General features: G+C 48.2%; 1 protein-coding gene across 1 annotated transcript in view; it reads left to right on the top strand.

Moving 5' to 3' along the window:
• TINAGL1 (tubulointerstitial nephritis antigen like 1) overlaps positions 1–8,704 on the top strand; it is a 35,945-nt gene extending 27,241 nt beyond the window's left edge. The window contains exons 11-12 of the mRNA XM_077337471.1: positions 2,694–2,739; positions 4,721–8,704. Of these exons, the coding sequence (XP_077193586.1) occupies positions 2,694–2,739; positions 4,721–4,864 (190 nt within the window). The 3' untranslated portion in view covers positions 4,865–8,704. The remainder of the gene's footprint in view (positions 1–2,693; positions 2,740–4,720) is intronic.
• The last annotated feature ends 4,460 nt before the right edge of the window (positions 8,705–13,164 follow it).

The following is a 13,164-nucleotide window of genomic DNA, read 5'->3' as shown; positions in this document are numbered from 1 at the left end:
AAGGCGCCTGGCCAGCCCATCGAGGCTGCATTTTCCACCAGGCTTGTTATCTCCTCCGAAAGGGGAACGAGTGAGTGCTGAGCTTATCGGTGGGGAATGAACTGGGAGCTCTCCAAGACAACCACGAGTCGCCTTGCCATGGCTGGAGACAAAAGGAAATGCTACTCCATGAGTAAATGAACAGTGGAATTCATGGCCAGGGGACATTGGCCACAAATATAGGTGGCTTTAAAGGGAATTTGACAGCTTTGTGGAAGAGAGGTCTGTCAGTGCTTACTGAGAGCCAGTTTGGGGGCGTGGTGGTTAAGAGGGAGCCTGCTCAGTTCTCTCAGAGCTCTCTCGGCCTCGCCTACCTCACAGGGTGTCTGTTGTGGGGAGAGGAAGGAGAGGTGATTGTCAGCCACTTTGAGCCTCCTTTGGGCAGTGAAGAGGCGGGGGACAAAAACCCAGCTCTTCTTCTTCTACTGAACCTCCACTTGCTGAGACAGCAAGCCTTGGCCTCTGTGCCTTGTTTGTTCAGCCCTCCCGTGAAACTTGCTGGCTTCTGTGTGAAACAAGACGGTGGATTAAATGGATCTCTATCCAGCAAGGCTCTTCTTGCATTCTTATTTTTCCAAACTCTGATACTGTTGGACTAGGAGAATCAGGTTCGAATTCCTGCTTTGCCTTGGAGGCTTGCTGGGTGACCTTGGCCTAGCCACTTTCTTTCAGCCTAACCTACCTTGCAGGGCTGTTGTGAAAATAACATGGAAGAGAGGAGAATACTGAACCCTTCTGAACTTCTGGGGGGGGGGGAAGAATATAAAAATGTGATGGATGAAGTACTTATCAGGACTGCAGTCTTGTAGGTATGATAAAGTCAGTTTCCAGAAGAGCTGAGTTTTTGTAGGCTGAAGGAGTCTCACGCCGGCTTATAGTCACCTTCCCTTCCTCTCCCCGCAACAGACACCCTGTGAGGTGGGTGGGGCTGAGAGAGCTCTGACAGAACTGATATGTGGGAAGATCACTATCAGGACTGTGACTAGCTCAGGGCCATCCAGCTGGCTGCATGTGGAGGAGCATGGAATCAAACCCGGCTCTCTGGACTAGAGGCCACTGCTCTTAACTACTACACCACACCACACTGGTTCTCTGAGCTTTCTGCCCTAAGAAAGACTCGAGGTGGTTCATGAGAGAAAAATAACAAACAGGGCAAGCCTAAGAACATTTTCCAGGGAGTAAAACCCTTACTTCTGAATAGACCTGTTTAAGCTCACTCCTAAAATTACAAAGAATAACTGTCCATGATTTAAAACATGCTTTAAATCAGTGGTCCCCAAACTTTTTGTCACCGGGGACCGGTCAATGCTTGACAATTTTACTGAGGCCCGGGGGGGGGTAGTCTTGCCGAGGGATGTTGCCACCCCCTGAGCCCCTGCTCCACTTGCTTTCCTGCCGCGCCCCTGACTTCCCGCTGCCCGCTGGGGGGGCGCTGCCAGCAGCAGCTGCACAGTGCCATGCTGAGGGGGAGCCCCAGCCATGGCAGCTGCTGGAGAACACCAAAGGTGAGCCAGTGGCAGAGTGGGAGGGCAGCCTCTGAGGCAGCAGCCAGGGAGGAGGATGAGGAGGAGCTGCGGCCCGGTACCAACTGATCTACGTACCGGTACCAGTCTTCGGACCGTAGGTTGGGGACCACTGCTTTAAATGCCTAAGACCAGAAGGAGCTGAGGCGGATGTCGCGAGCCAACAGGGGAATGAACCTTTTTGCTCGGCTCTTCCCATAGCTCTCGGATGAAGCTCTCTCCTTGCAAATACGTATGGTGCCCCTTCCTGCTTCACCTCCAGCACCCCAGTCCTGCTGACAAGATAGTGGATTCTACAACCTCCCCATTTGTTTTCCAGTTAACCTGAACATATTTTGCATGTGCTGCTTTTTCTCTAAGTCATCTGGACTGCTAAATTCAGTCTTCGTTGTTTCAGGTTTGGATTTATCAGATCTGAAATTTTATTTTGCGGCATGTTGCTTCTTATGGATAAAGAATGGGTTTTATTGAGAAACAAAAGACTATTGGATTTAGAAGGACATGATTTAAGGTTTTGTTGGCACAGTTATTTATGATATGATAAAGATATGATAAAGCTATACGGAGGCTGTCTGTAATGCAGAATTTTTGTCCTGGTTCAGATATTCCCAGCTACATGGACAACATATTATTGGAAAAGATTATTTTTATTGCTCGTTGAGTTGAATTTATTGTGTATGGCCCTGGGCTGTAACAATATATATATATATATATATATATATCTCCATAATATTCAAACAGACTTTTCAGTTCAAAAGAACAGCTCTTCTCCTAGACACATAGCAATGACTGGTGTGCGGTCTTTTGTCTTTGGCACCTGTTTAGCCATTTTTCCTTGTGGCTTCTTGAGTCTACTGAAGAAGCAGGAGTCTGTCAAAACAGGTTTACTAGATCATTGTGTGGACAGAAGTGTGACATCTTAAATAAGATATATTAATAATAACTCTGTAACTTTCTTTAAAAAATCGAATACAACAGCTTTACAAAAATTTTTGATTGTGTATAAATTTATCATACGGGGCTTCCTTGCAAAATGGGTTCTGGTCCAGTGAGAAAAAGCCAGCATTTCAGGCTTGGTTTCTGTTTTTGATCAGTGGAGCTATTCACATGTTCCTTTGTTTTGTGCCACAGATGGGGAGAAGAGCAAACACCTGATGGACAAAATCAGAAGTACTGGGTGAGTGCTGCTATTTTGGATCCAGGATTTACCAGAAAAACCCATGTTCAGGGTTGCTACACCCTTGTTGGTTTTTGATTCACATGTTTCCATCAAATCTAAGATCAAAGTCTAGCGGCACTGTGTTAGTGTGACCTCTCATGAGTCAGAGCTCACGTCTTCAGATATTTGTGGAAAACACAGTGGGAATCAATTTTATGGGGAAGATTATGGGTCAAGACTCAGGAGCAAGCTGCAGTGGAGAGCAAATTTCAGCACAAATATTTCAACTTCATGTAGGGAGAAGACCTTGAAAGGTTAGGTGTGAATTCTGTCCTAGAACTTCTAATTGTGAGCTCTCCTTTGTGGCTGAAACAGATAATGGATGAAGAGAGAGGTTAGAAGTTTGAGCAGATAAGGAAGGAATTAAGTTTAGGTAAAAATTAACTGTCCCTGGTTCAACATTATAGTCTGGTAAAATGTATTAAGAATGGCCAGACAAAATTTCCATGAAGTAGTCAGGCAAGCCCTTGGGGATCAATTCATACAAGGGCTGCAGCACATTGGGAACCGGGACTTAAGTGTCCTCCTGGAATGCCATTTTACCAACCTGAAACTGCCCAAGGCAATTCTGGCTTGCCCTGTTGAGGAAGTTTATATATAGAAGAAGAGTTTGGTTTTTTGTACACCACTTTTTACTGCCTGAAGGAGTCTTACAATCACCTACCCCTCCTCTCCCCACAGCAGACACCCTGCAAGGGAGGTGGGGCTGAGAGAAAGAACTGTGACTGGCCCAAGGTCAACCAGCTGGCTGTGTGTGGAGGAGTAGGAGTAGGGAATCAAATCTGGCTCTCCAGATTAGAGGCCTCCCTCTTAACCACTGTTACTCATTGACAGTGCAGTCCTAAGCAGAATTACCCCTCTCTTCAGGGGCTTCAGAAGGGCATTTCCATTTAATTGGAACATGTCATAGGTGATCTGAAAGACCTTGAGACCCTGGAGAGCTGCTGGCAGTCTGGGTTGTCAGTACTGACAATGATGGACCAAGAGTCTGATTCAGGAAGCTGCATGTGTTCATGGGTGTAACTCTCTTTAGATAATAATGATATAATAAGTTTATAGCCTTCCCTTCCCTGCTGGCTCAAGGCGGGTAACAACAAGAAGTATACCAGTATTTGGTCACAATTTTGAAATCTTTTAAATTAACATCTATTAGCTAAATTGTAACATTGAACCGCCTCCTTAAAAACCTTCCGAAGGGGAATTAATTTCTGTTGGGCGGTTGGTGTTATGGATGAAGCACTGCTGTTTTATGAGCCAGGAGGCCAATGTTTTCTTGGTGTTAATTTCCTGGCCTCGGCCTTAGGCCTGGCGGAACAGCTCCATGTTACAGCCCCCCCCCGGAACCGTTGAAGGTCCTGGAGGGCCCCAGTGTTGCAAGAAAGAGTGTTCCACCAGGATGGTACCAGGGCGCTCTGTCCAGTGCTAATTTTAGTTCTTTTGGCCTGGGGATCTTGAGCAAGTGTTGTTCACTAGATTTTAGAGCACTTGTGTGTGGGGGGGGAGTGTAGTGGAAGTGGTAGGCCTGTACATACTGGGGTCCCAGACCTTTTAGGGCCTTAAAGATTAGCACCAAGACCTTGAACCTGATCTGGTCTTCGATCTGGAGCCAGTGAAGCTGGGAGAGCACTGGTATAATGTGAGCTCTCCACTGAGTCTTGGTAAGAAGTATACAGGTCCCCAGGCTTGGGGTTGGAAAAATGGGAGGGGAGCTGAAACCCCTCCCCCTTGAGTGCTGCCACCCCATCCCCTTGCTTCTGGATAATAATCAACAACAAAATGTCAGTTGCATTTGTATTGCTGTGGCTTCAGATTGGTAAAGTAGTATATATTGGTAAAGTAATATATACATAGACATATTGCTGTCTAAAGCTATGGGTTGTTTGTCGGGGAGTCCTTTGATTTGCACAGACTATCACAGTGTTCTTTTCCTTGCCCTCAGATTGCTGCTAATTCCTGGGGAAAGCACTGGGGTGAACATGGCTACTTCCGTATCGCCCGTGGCACCAACGAGTGTGAGATAGAGACCTTTGTCGTGGGTGTCTGGGGCCGTGTTGGGATGGAGGACATGCACCGCAAAAAGTGAGGAGGGATCCTCTGGAGTTAGCTCAGCAGCACAGACTTCTTTCCTTCTATTACCTCTGCCCACCTTCTTCTCTGAAAAGCCTGGAGATCCATCACACAGCTGATTTTCACCCTCACATCTGTCTCCAAAGCGAATGGCCGCAATCTGATTTCTGCACAGGACTCGCTGAGGCCTAGAACTTGAGGCTTTGGCTGGCTTATCCTTAAGAACTCAAGATGTTGTGTGTGAGGAGGCCTCCTGGAAGCATCGGGAAGGACCACGAAAGGGCCTCATCCCTGACCCCTTATCACAAAGAACGAATGGCTCAGGAGCAAACCAGGAACGCCGTGGACAAAATGGCTGGAACACTGGGTGAGATGCCTCAAGCATCCAGGCCAAGCCAAGCTCCATGCTACAAGGAAGGGGAGCTCAGCCTCTCTCATTCCTGTGGTTTCCAGAACTTTCCTCCATACCTCACCAGTTCCTTACAGGAGACATTTTGCAACTACCACTTCCTCAGACCTGGCCTTTCCCCATGGCTGCCTCTTTTACGGAGACCGTTCCATGGCAGTGAAACCAGAGTTGGCAGCTTCTCACGACAAACCTTTCTGACCTCAAGCAGGGTGGGCTAGCCTACCAGCTGCCCTCCCTCACACATGTACACAAGCCAGACCCTATGGGGACCAAGCCGGCCTCAAAGCTGCCTCACATCAATTTTAACTCCCAGGGGGTTGCTTCTGCCCTAGCCCTTCTGTCTGTACTTCTGTCGCCTTCCTAACCTGCAGGGGAGGAATTCCAACTCCCAGACAAACAGACAAATCATCCCAGCAAAGCCAGGAGAGGAAAAGGCGGCCAATTTCAGGACCTCGCCAGGCATTTCTAGCAGCGGGCAGGCATTGGATCAGTCCAGAAATGGAAATGCCATCTGGATTTTGAGTAGAGAGTTATGTAGAAGAGCACAAGTTTTTCCAGAGAAGTCCAGAGTTCGTCTCATTTGGGGACCTAATTTTTGATTCATCCATTCATGACTGGTGGAAGAGCCAAGACGGCAATTGTGTCTCCAAGCTTGTGAGAGTGGCTGCAGGTCAATGTTGAAAAGAGAGCAGAAGATCCATGGACTAAGACAGTAGCACGGGGGTTGGATTGTACTTCTTCCCCCCCATATCATTTCTGAATCACAAATGCCTTCTCTTCTCCTCCTAAGTTGATTTTTCTCCTGGGGTGGAGAGGCTTCTGTACACTACAGGCCCCCCAGGGGATGGAGGGGACAGGGTTGTCTCCCAGCCCTGGCCTGGAGCCCCCAAATCACCCCCACCTCCTTTGTTATAATTTCTGGTTGACATGCAGATTTAGCACTGTCTTATCCGGGGGAGACCCGTTTCTGGGCCCCTGCTGTGTGCACAAGGGACGCTTTGCCATTTGTGGAACATCTATTCATTTCTGTTCTCTCAGAGCAAGGCAACTTTGTGAGTTTTGGCAATGACAAAAGGCCACAAAAACAGGGAATGGAGATCGAAGCATGAGGCCCCCTCTGGCAACAGTAGCCTGGTGACGGAATCAGCATCCCACCGAGCTGGAAGAGACCACCAAGGGCCATGCAGTCCAGCCCTCCCCTTTCTTGGGGACTTAAAAGCCACCCATTCTTGACAGGTGCTCATCCAATTGCCTCCGAAAAACTTCCAACGAAGGAGACTCCCCCACCCTCCAAGGCAGCGTATTCCATCTAATGGAGATAAAAGTTACCATGTCTCTATTTATCTACTATGTCTATTTATCTACTATAGTTTTACTTTGTCCTTCCTCTGCAGCCCTCAGGTGAGCGTAGCATCCTTCCTCTGCTTTATCCTCACAACAACCCTGTGAGGTAGGTTAGGTTGAGCAAGAGGGGCTGGCCCAAGGTCCCCCTGTACATTTCCTGTCAACCAGGGGTATGACCCTCGATCTCTCTGGTCATAGCCTGACTCTCCGAGCGTTCTGCCCCACTGCCTTGAACTTCCTAACCTGCATGATTTCCAACTTCAGCCTGGAGCCGCCAACCAGTGGGAAGGCAGGAGAGAGAAAGGCGCAGCTCAATTTGAGGACAAGGCGGTCAGATTCTACAGAGGCCCAGGGCTCCTGTATCTCATGCAATTTCTGAAGGGAAATTTAGCAGGACGCAGTTCTTTAAAGATGACTAAGATTGAGCAGGACGCAGTTCTTTAAAGTGGATATAGGCAACGTTTAAACTTTGGATTTCAGTCTCCGTTTAGGGTTTAGGAGGACCACATCCCATGCCGCGTGCCACTCCACCTTCGTGCCCAACAGGACTTGGTGAAGGGAGACTGTGCAGCCAATGATGGTTGACTCTACGAGCTACATTGAACTCAGGGCCTTCCTGATGTCAATCCCCCGCCATTCACAACAGGAAAGCAGAAAACCTTTGCTCTGCCCTGGCCTCCCGTGTCCAAATGCATACTAACTTCTGCTCCCCCAACCCCCCATGAGATCTGTTGCAAAGAGCGCTTACGGAGCTCTGCTGACCTGGAGAGAGCTGTGTTGCACACCCTCCTGTACGATCTGGGCTCAAAGCCCCCCTCCCCTTGATGGTCACCCCCATCCCTTTATTTCGGGTCTTAACTCCTGCCCCGCAGCCTCCTGGGCAGGATGTGAGGGGCTTTGGGTGCTTAATCCTCTGCCCTGGCTGAATGGGCCCATTGTGAAGAACCTGCCGCTTGCTTAAAGGGCCCGGCTTAGCCGGATGTCGCAACCGGTCCCATCAGCTGCGCCGGCGGCCTGTGAACACCGAGCTGCCCCTATTCATGTTAAAGAAGCAGAGAGGGAAAGTGTGCATTGATGGGCAGCGCATTCAGGCGTGGCTTTAGACGAGGGCCTGAGCCAGCGATTTCACAAAAGAGCATGGGGCGCCAGAACGTGCGGTCATCCAGGCATATGTTCACACACCACGCTGAGATCAAAGCCGGGCCCAGGGGGGTCGATGGGCATTGGGGGACATTTTCTGAGGCTCCATTTTGGGTTCACTGAGCCAGTAAGCTTGCGCCTGGGCCAGGCTGCTGCACACCGCAGGTGAAATGTCTGCCCATGACATGCTGCTCCGTACATCCCACCCCCTGAGTTCACAACAGAGGAGGCTAGTAGCACAAGGAGACGGCTAAGCTGTTCTGCTCACCCTGTCAGTTTTCGAGGTGCAGGGAGGCCGGCTGTGAGGAGGGACGTCTGGTCACTCTGAACTCCAGCAGAGCTCCCAGGCCCAGGAGAACAGCTTTGGATGGAAACCCAAAAGGAGGGTTTTGATTTGAACATGACACTGGCCCAAACCCTGTCCTGTGGGTCTCAACCCTCATGCAGCTATGCACCAGGGTAATGTTAAAATTGGGCCTTAAGCTTTGGTGCCAAGTGAGACCTGTCGGCATTGGGGGGTGGGAACAGATGTGAACCAGATGATTTCTCACCCTGTATGCACTGCGGCTGTCTGAGCTGTGCCATCCAAGTAGTGCGGAGAGAAGTACTGCATTGCCCCTTCCTAGCCAGAGCCTACCCCTTCTTCCTCTTTAGCCACCTCAGATTCCCTGTGTGGTCTCTGAGAATGAAAAACCTCTCCTCTCTACCAGTAAGCATCGGCTGAGTTGGGTGGCTTAGCAAAACCTGATGTGGAAACCTCACTTCTCTCCCCCCAACATGATTATTTACATTCCAAAGACGTTGACCCAAGCAAGGCCCAGATCAAATGAGCATCCAAAGACAAGACCAGACTATCTTAACCTTTTCTGTGCAGAGAACTTTTTTTTTTTGTATTTTGAGGATTCTTTTATATTTATTTTGCTTTTTATTATTTGTAAATAAAACGCATCAAAGATCGGCGAATAGTCTCAGTGCCTGGTTTTTTTACTCCCTTCCCTATCCCCCCTTCTATGTCTCCTGTGCCTCGTGATAAATTTCAGCAGCTCCCCCCCCCTTCTATGTCTCCTATGCCTCGTGATAAATTTTTGCAGCTCCCCCCCCCTTCCTTCCCCATGGTTATTTTATTGGAGTTTTAAAAATAGACATATTTCTCAAGTTGGCAGGTTGAAATGTTTGGGGAGTTGGGGGAAGTTCTTTGTAGGCCTCTGAAGAGCCCTGAAGGTCTCCCAAAAGCATTTGAGCTTGAGCATTTCACTAGCTTGTAAAACAAGTTAGAAACAGCTTAGGTGAGAAATGTAAAAAAAGCAACCACCCCCAAACCAAAGATGTGTTTCAATGGCTGGCTTACAGAGTATAAGTCAAACAAAAGGGTCAATGAGCTTTCATACTCTGCATGTTTTGTTGTCTTCTGTCATGTTTTTACCCAAAAATTCTTCCAAGAAGCTGAGGGCACGGTACATGGATCCCCCTGCTTCCGTTTTAAACTCTACAGCAGGTTAATTTTTTAAATATATTTTAAATTTGTTAAACGTTTATCGGGTGACATATATGGTCATGCCAACCTGCCCCACCTCCCAAAATGGCCAATTATTGGCCTGGAGGGGGAGAAGGGGAGGAGCCCCATGTGGGCGTGTACACAGCTATGCTTCTCAACCATATTCTGCACAATTGCACCACTTTTAGGGTGTCTTCAAGCCTGAAGAATATTTCATGGGTTTCTCAGTGGTATAAAAAGTCAAAGGCTGCTCTACAACAACCCTGCAAGGTAGGGTGGGTTGAGAGAGACTGGCCTAAGTTCACCTAGGCAGAGCACGGATTTGAAATTGAGTCTTACAGCTCTATTCACTACATCAAGCATTTCTCCATCTCAGCACCTTCAAGGGGTGGGACTGCCGTTGAAGGCCCTCCTCAGCTTGGTGTATGGCATTGCACATTACCCTGTGGAAGGGGGTGGGCATCGAAGCCCCCTCCCCCTCTCTTCCCTGCCCCTTCAGCAGTGGCCTTGGGGGAGGGAGGGGGGACTGCACCTTGCTTTGCCGGTCCTGACAAGGGAAGAGGTCAGCTCTGGGAAGGCTGCCCGGCTGAGATAAGGAGACAGCCATTGTCTTGTTTCCTGTTTTGTTGGGAAAAGCCTCTTCTCCGGTGTCCTTGCCAAGGAAGGCCAGCCAGGGATGCGGGGCTAGAGCAGCAATCCCTGTGCAGGGGCCCTCTTCCTCAAGCCGTGAGCAGGGAAGTCCTCTTGTGTTCTTTGAGGGCTGTTCTTGGTGTCTCCCCACTTAGCAGCTTGGGGGGAAGGGAGAGCCACACCAATCAACAGAAATAGGAACTGCACACACTGAGCAAGGAGCCCTGCCCAAGCTGTCACAAGGAAGACAAACATGGGCCTGTGTCATGGGGGCAAAGGGGGATGATGCAGCATTGTGTGGTCTGCCATCTAAAAAAGAAAGGGCCTCCCCACACCTAGAAAACCAGCATGCCAGCGAGAATTGAATCCTTCTTGATACCCAGTTTTCAATTGGAGGGATTTTGTACCTAAGTGAAAAGATGCATATGATGCCGTTCCCAATTCTGGCTTGGGAAATTCTTAGCAATTGGGGAGGGTAGATTCAGGAGATGGCAAGGTTTGGAGAAGGGAGGCTCATCATATCCACATGATATTCTTGTTGACAAGTTGGTAAAATGCGGTATGGATCCTAATTCTGTCAGGTGGATCAAGAACTGGTTGACAAATCGTACCCAGAGAGTACTTGTTAATGGTTCAGCATCTTCTTGGAAAAGAGTGACAAGTGGAGTACCCCAAGGATCTGTCCTAGGGCCTGTGTTGTTCAACATATTTATAAATGATTTGGATGAAGGATTAGAGGGGATACTTATTAAATTTGCAGATGATACTAAACTGGGAGGGGTAGCAAACACAACTGAAGACAGGATGATCTTGATAGGCTCGAGAAGTGGGCTGAACTGAATAAAATGAAGTCCAATAGGGACAAATTTAAAGTTCTGCATTTAGGTAGGAAACACCAAATATACTGATATAAGATGGGGGATACTTGTCTTGGTAGTAGCATGTGCAAAAAGGATCTAGAAGTCGTAGTTGACCATACATTGAACATGAGTCAGCAGTGTGCCTCAGTGGCTAAAAAGGCAAATGGGATTTGGGGCTGTATCAAATGGAGTATCGTGTCCAGATCACGGGAGGTGATGGTACCGCTTTACTCTGCTCTGGTTCGGCCTCACTTGGAGTACTGTGTTCAGTTTTGGGCACCCCAATTGAAGAGGGATGTTGACAAACTAGAACGTGTCCAGAGGAGGGCAACAAAGTTGGTGAGGGGTTTGGAGACCAAGACGTATGAAGAAAGGTTGGGGGAGCTTGGTCTGTTTAGCCTAGAGAGGAGACGACTGAGAGGGGATCTGCAAGTATTTAAAAGGGTGCCATATAAAGGATGGAGCAGAATTGTTCTCTCTTGCCCCAGAGGGATGGACCAGAATGAATGGGATGTAATTAATTCAAAAGAAATTCCATCTAAACATCCGGAAGAAGTTCCTGACAGAGTGGTTTCTCAGTGGAACAGGCTTCCTCGGGAGGTGGTTGGTTCTCCATCTTTGGAAATTTTTAAACAGAGGCTGGATAGCCATCTGACGGAGAGGCTGATTCTGTGAAGGCTCAAGGGGGTGGCAGATTACAGATTGGGATGTGAGTGTCCTGCATAGTGCAGGGGGTTGGACTAGATGACCCATGAGGTCCCTTCCAAGTCTATTATTCTATGATTCTATGAATATATTTTCCCATTTCAATGTGTCTGAGGAAGAATGGGTGTGCACATGAAAACTTACGCCCAGAGTAAAAGGTGCCCCTGATCTCAAACTATGCCCCACCCCGGGTATTATGCCTCTTTTGTTTGCTGCCTTGAGTCTGAGATGATAAGATGGGGGAATACATAGTTAGACTAAAGAGTATAATGGGGAAAAACATTTTCATCCTAGCCTTTCTCCAAGGACCTGAATTCTACATGCATCCCCTCCCCACCACTATTTTAGCCTCACTACATCCCTGCAGGTTAGGGTACGCTCAGTGTGTGTGATTGGTGCAAGGTCATCATGGCGGCAGGGGGGGGGTTCAATCTGGGCATCTCCCATCGCTTAATCATCCTACACCAAGGACATTATACCATGCTGGGAAAGCAAGCAGGGTGCTTAAAGAGGCAAGGGGTGTGTGTGTGGGGGGGGCTCACGAGAAATTTATGGTTTCGTTTTTTTAAAGATGCTGCTCATTATGTAGTTCTCCTAACCAGGAATGAGATCACAGATTTGTCATTTGTGTCTTTGAAGCCCCTTCTGTAGACCTAGCCAAAAGGCTGGCCACAATCTTGCATTTGGCCTGCCAAACCGAACTTGCAAGCTGAGCGAGGAAGCAGTGCCACTTGGTGGCACATGCTTAGAACTGCCAAAGTAGGAAATGGCCTTGTTTGGGTCAGATTGTATTTTTGTAAGTTAAAATAGTAGCTCCAAACTGTAAAGTTGGCTTCTGAGACTTGTCCAATGATGCAAACTTCTTTGCCGAACATATTCTTCAATTTTTACTGTTGCCCCCACCCCACCCAATCACTATGCCTTGTGGTACACAGATGCTCAAACCGCAGGGCACCGTATTTAGCCTGACACTGTGATGCCTGAAACTTTAGCAGGCCTTGGCTGCATCCATTCCAGTGTATTTTTGCTCTCAAGGATACTAGAAAGTGGTTTTCAATGCACTGCTCGGGAAAGCATAACACAGCACCTAAGGCAGTGTGCGTGTGTTGTGTGTGTGGGGGTGCTCCTATGAAAACACCTCCCCCTGTCCCGAGTCTGCACTATTATTGCACATGACGTTACTTGAATGAATGAATAGATGTTATTGTTTATAGCCAAAGGCCATTACTATATATATATACACACACATACGCACCCAGAGTACATACAATTTAAATCAATATCTGATAAAACAATAAAACAACGCAACGTTACTTGTTAAATCTGATGCCGGCAATCTCAGGCCAATCAGGATGTCCTTGGGGAGGGGGGGGGCATCTTTCCTCTCTCAGCTTACCGTAAAAGTTTGGGAGCTCCCGCCAAAGGCAAGGAAAAGAAATTAAATGCAACCAAAAAAGGTGGGGGGGAGGGGTCAGTTTTTCTTTTTAAAGCCAGGAGCCCTAACAAATTAATGTCTAGTTGAGATCCAGCGACGTATAGCAGTTAAGAGGGTCGGACTAAAATCTGGGAGAGGCAGGTTCGAATCCCTGCTCTGCCAACTGGGTTACCCCCAGCCAATCACACATTTGTATCCGAACGTACCTCACAGGGTCGTGGTGAGGGTGAAATGGAGGATGGGCACTTCAGGTCTCCATTAGGGAGAACAGTGGGTTATAAATGAAGCAAATAAATGA

Source organism: Paroedura picta, chromosome 5, assembly GCF_049243985.1.
Source record: "Paroedura picta isolate Pp20150507F chromosome 5, Ppicta_v3.0, whole genome shotgun sequence".
Classification (NCBI taxonomy): domain Eukaryota; kingdom Metazoa; phylum Chordata; class Lepidosauria; order Squamata; family Gekkonidae; genus Paroedura; species Paroedura picta.
Note: the sequence above shows the minus strand (reverse complement) of the source record. Positions and strands in the feature narration are given on the sequence as shown.